At 49.3% G+C, this 4,454-nt stretch overlaps 1 protein-coding gene across 1 annotated transcript; it reads right to left on the bottom strand.

The window, feature by feature from the left end:
- Window positions 1-3,011: 3,011 nt before the first annotated feature.
- DUSP21 (dual specificity phosphatase 21) lies at window positions 3,012-3,990 on the bottom strand. Its single transcript, XM_032330840.1, has one exon. The coding sequence runs from the start codon at window positions 3,752-3,754 to the stop codon at window positions 3,185-3,187; it is 570 nt and encodes a 189-aa protein (XP_032186731.1). The 5' UTR covers window positions 3,755-3,990; the 3' UTR covers window positions 3,012-3,184.
- Between the last annotated feature and the right edge of the window lie 464 nt (window positions 3,991-4,454).

Below are 4,454 nucleotides of genomic sequence, written 5' to 3'. Positions count from 1 at the left end.
AATGCAGCTTCCTGGACCTTACCTATTACCTACTGACCCTAAATCTGTGGGGGTAAGTCCCCAGTATCTGTGTAATCAAAAGTCCCCACGTGATTTGTATGTACGCTATTTGGGAATCAAGGGCACGAATCAAAACTTTTCTTCTTTCAATCTGCTTAGCTTTATCCCAAAAGAAATGCAGGGAAACAGAGTCCAGTCTGAGTATCACTTTGCTTCTGGGCTGTATGCTCTCTTAAACTCCTTAACCTCCTGGAATCTGTTTTCTCATCAGTATGTTGCCAGTGACACTCACCTTGAAAGGCTGATGTAAGAACTAGAGACAATGGAAATGCCTGGTCCTGCGCTTGGCATGGAACAGCTTCCTAATAAATGATGCTTATTATTATTTTCACTATAACTCATATCCCACTTTTAAGTAGCTACAGTTCTTTTTTTCCAGGTAACGTCATCCTTTTCTTCTTCTAGGTGTGTCTGTGTGTGTGACGGCACTTCATGCTTGCTTACTTGCCGAAAAACTGGCAACAACCCTGTTATGAACTGAACGCTATACGCACCCCCCAAATCTGTTGAAGTCCTAACCCCCAGAACCTCAGAACGTGACCTTCTTTGGAAACAGGGTATGTTGCAGATAGCATTAGTTAAGATGCAGTCATACCGGAGTAAAGTGAACCCCTTAATATGACTGGTGCCCTTATAAGAAGAGGGAAATTTGGGCCCAGACGTATTAGTGGGAAGATGGATGTGAAGACACATTAAAGAAAACAGCCACATGAATCCCGTGATGGATCTACAAGCCACGGAATGGCCAGGATTGCCAGCAACCACCAGAAATAGGCAAGAGGCAGGGAAGGATTTTCCCGGACAGGTTTCCTAGGGATCACAGCCCGCTGAGACTAATTTAGGACTTCTGTCCTCCAGGACTATGAGACAATTCATCAGGATTGTTTCCAGCCACCCAGGATTTGGTGTTATGTTAAGGCAGCCCCTAGGAAACTAATTCAAACCCAAATAGCCTTCAAGGGCTGAGTGTAAAACAAACTGTGGTACATCCATACGCTGAAATACAACAGGAGCGAATCACGAAGACATTACACTGAGTGAAAGAAGCCAGTCTCTGGAAGTTACATCCTGTGTGATTTCATTTACGTAACGGTCTGTTAAAGGCAAGTCTACAGGGACAGAGAGCAGCCCTGCGTCTGCCAGGGCTGGGGTGGGGCCAGAGTTTGACTACAGCGGGGAAGCGTGAGGGAAATTTTTGGAGTCACAGAACTGCTCTGTGTCCTCATGGTGGCTGCGGTTACATGAGTCTTTGTATAGGTTAAAATGCGTAGGGCTCTATGTCTGAAGAGAGTTAATTTTATGGTCTGTTAATTTGGGTATTAAAAAAAAAAGAAACACACACACACACACACACACACACACACACACACACACGCACATACCCAAATAAATATCTTTTTAAAAATACTTTAAAAGTAATTTCCCATCTGGATTTTTTTTTTTTTTTTTGGCCAGAAAAGCTGCTTTGTGAAGGCTCTGCCCCACTAGCCCTTGCATTCTGTGAGTCTGTTCTTTTGTCTGCAGAAGGAGGGAATCCGTCTAGAACACCTCTTTTCCTCCATCTCAAATTGTGACCCTCGGCACTCCTTTTGTGGCAGTGGTATGAGGATGGGTTTGGAGAGAACTGGGCTTTTGAAAGCCAGTGGGCTCTGGACCCACACACGTAGTCGGTCAATGGGAACGGTTGTGCTTTTGTCTTCTACATTCTGTCTCAAATCCTCCGGATTAGAATAGCTCCTCCCAAGCCAGAGCCGGGCACTCAGGGAGTTCATACAACCCTGGATTCCAGGGCCTACTCTGGGGCTCACCCATCTGACCCTTTGGCACGTTCCCATGTAGATTGTGGTGGATCCTGGGACGCTGGCTCTAGTGGTCAGCAATTCCAAACAAGGCCCTGGGAGGCGGAGGGTGCCGCAGTTGAACTTCTTGATCCTTGTCTGCACATGGATTAGACACAAGGAAATAACAGGAACTCGGAGAAGGGCTATAGATCCATGCCTCCTCTGAGGTAGCGTGGAAAGAACCCTAAACCATTTGTTTTCACAGACAGGATGATACTTTTGGAAAAGGACTTGGTGGACAACACAGATGGGGAAGTGCCACAGTGACAAGGAAGGTGCTGACCCCCAGCCAGCAGGGCCGGAGGGTAGCACTGAATAACAAGAGGTGCCCTGTACTCGAAGCACTAAACCATCCACGTTTTAGGGCTCGTGCTAAGGACTCTCATCCCCACAACAACCCGGCAAGAGCCGGGCTGTCACTGCCTTGACTGGTGAGGAAACAGAGACTTTGAGTCATGCCAGCTCACAATGGGAAGAGGTGTCCAAGGTAACAGGGCTGTTCCCTGGCTGGCAGCTCCAGTCTTCCAAGTCAACACCCCATGAGAGGACCCTTGAGTCCTGGTGTCAGGCCCATTTTGTCTCCCAGCACGTGCCCCAGAGAAGGGGACTGACATCCCTTTTCACAAAGGCTGGTGGAGGTCGCCAAGGGCACCCTGAGTCCTTGCCAATATAGTACAGCACTCAGAAAAAAAAAAATTTGATTTTATAGAGTGGAATGGCTTTCTTGAACATTATTTTCTATGTAAATCCAAACTAGAAAAGCAGAGTTGGGCCTCTGTGGTTGAAGGTGGGGGCAGGGGTGGCCTGAGGCTCCCCCAAGGGCTCCCAGAGCACCCCAGTGAAGGCCGTTTAGCTGAGGTTCACACTTACTGTGAGAAGTACAGGCGGTACCATGATCTCTAAGGCTCTGACTTTGGGTTAGGAAGAACCAGGGAGGATCCTGGGGGGGATTCACGCCTGGGTTATTTGGCCTAGGGCTGAGGAGTGGGCCTCAGGATACAGGTGCCTTGGAGGTGGGCACCGCCTTCCCCACTCTCCTGTCTGGCCAGCCCATGGCAGCCATGAACTGCCACTCACGGGAAAAGAAACATTGTCACCAGGTTACACCTAATGCATTTTATTCTTTAAAGATAAAGCTTACTAAGCTAAAAACTCCCAACAACGCTCCCTTTTTGCTGGCCCTTCTAAAAGGCATCATCTCGTTTTGTTTACCAACAAAAGTTCAACGTTCGAGTTCAGTGTTGGTGTAGGATCGTCAGCCGATGGTCAGGGTCAAGTGCTGTTCACATCGGCATCATCAAACGGACCTCTTTCTCATAGACGTCAGGGATCACGCCCACCGGGGAATTGATCATGTGTACAGTGTTCTTGCTGAACAGCTTGAACTCATAGTGGATGAGCTGTTCCCAAAAGCCGTTATTGGGCCGGATGATGGGGCGGCACGACTTGGTCCACGTGTGGGCGTCTAGCAGCGACATGGCATGGTACTTCATGAGGTAGGCGAGGCAGAGCGCGGCGGAGCGGCTCACCCCGGCGGCACAGTGCAGCAACGTGCGGCCCTGCTTCATCTCCACGCTGTGGATGTGGTCGGCGATTGGGTCAAAAAAGTCGTAGAGACGTGAGCTTGGAGCATCAGCCACCGGCACCTGTACGTATTGGATATCCTCATAGAAAGTGTTGACCACCTCTACTGACACGTTGATGACCGTGGTGATGCGGTTGCTGGACAGCATGAGTTTGTTGTTGGCCGCCACGCCGTTGCTGATGTACAGGCTGCTGGTTATCTGGGAGAGGCCGTGGACCGAGGGCTGCCGGGCAGCCTGAGCCGGGACGGGACATGGAGATGTTGTCATCAAGGCGGTGGGCAGTGGTCTTTTCCGGAAGGGTTCGGGGCACCACTCCCGCGCGCAAGTTGAGGAAACAGCAGCGCTGTGAAGTCTCAGTCGAGGGTCTGGGGTACAGAAGACCAGTCACTGGTCACCACCCTCTCCCCGCCCCCCCCCCAGGGGCGTCACAATCCCTTTTTTGTCCGGCCCACGGGTTTCCATGGTGGGGGCAACTGGCCACAGCGAGGATTTGGCCACCATGCCAGGTCGTCAAAGACACCCCAGATCCCTTTTTATCTCTCTTCGTAGTCGCTCACTTTGCAAGCCTTAATTCTTATCTGCTTGACGTTTTAGAGCATTCTAATACAAGATACCTAGTACATGTTTCAACGGTTGGATCACACTGAACACACTATCTATCAATGCTTCTATTTTATTGGTGTGGAAGAACAGGGCATAGACTTTTTCTAGAAAGTAGCTAGATGCAGGTTTGGTTGGGCTGTGTGGCCTGCCCTGATAATTCTTTGTCGACTGTAGCCCTAGAGCTATACTCCTGCATACAAAACACATCAGAACTGGTCAGATGAATATTGCTGACTCATAAATCGCCCTTTACCTATCACTAAGTTGGTCTGTGGTGGACAGTTTTGATGAATTAAGCTATGTCCCCATCCATTTGAGCACACAGCCCAAATGATTTGTCACCTGATTCGACTTCATTACCTGG

This window comes from Mustela erminea, chromosome X (genome assembly GCF_009829155.1).
Source record: "Mustela erminea isolate mMusErm1 chromosome X, mMusErm1.Pri, whole genome shotgun sequence".
Lineage (NCBI taxonomy): Eukaryota > Metazoa > Chordata > Mammalia > Carnivora > Mustelidae > Mustela > Mustela erminea.
The sequence above is the reverse complement of the archived record's forward strand: the minus strand, read 5'-3'. Positions and strand labels throughout refer to the sequence as shown.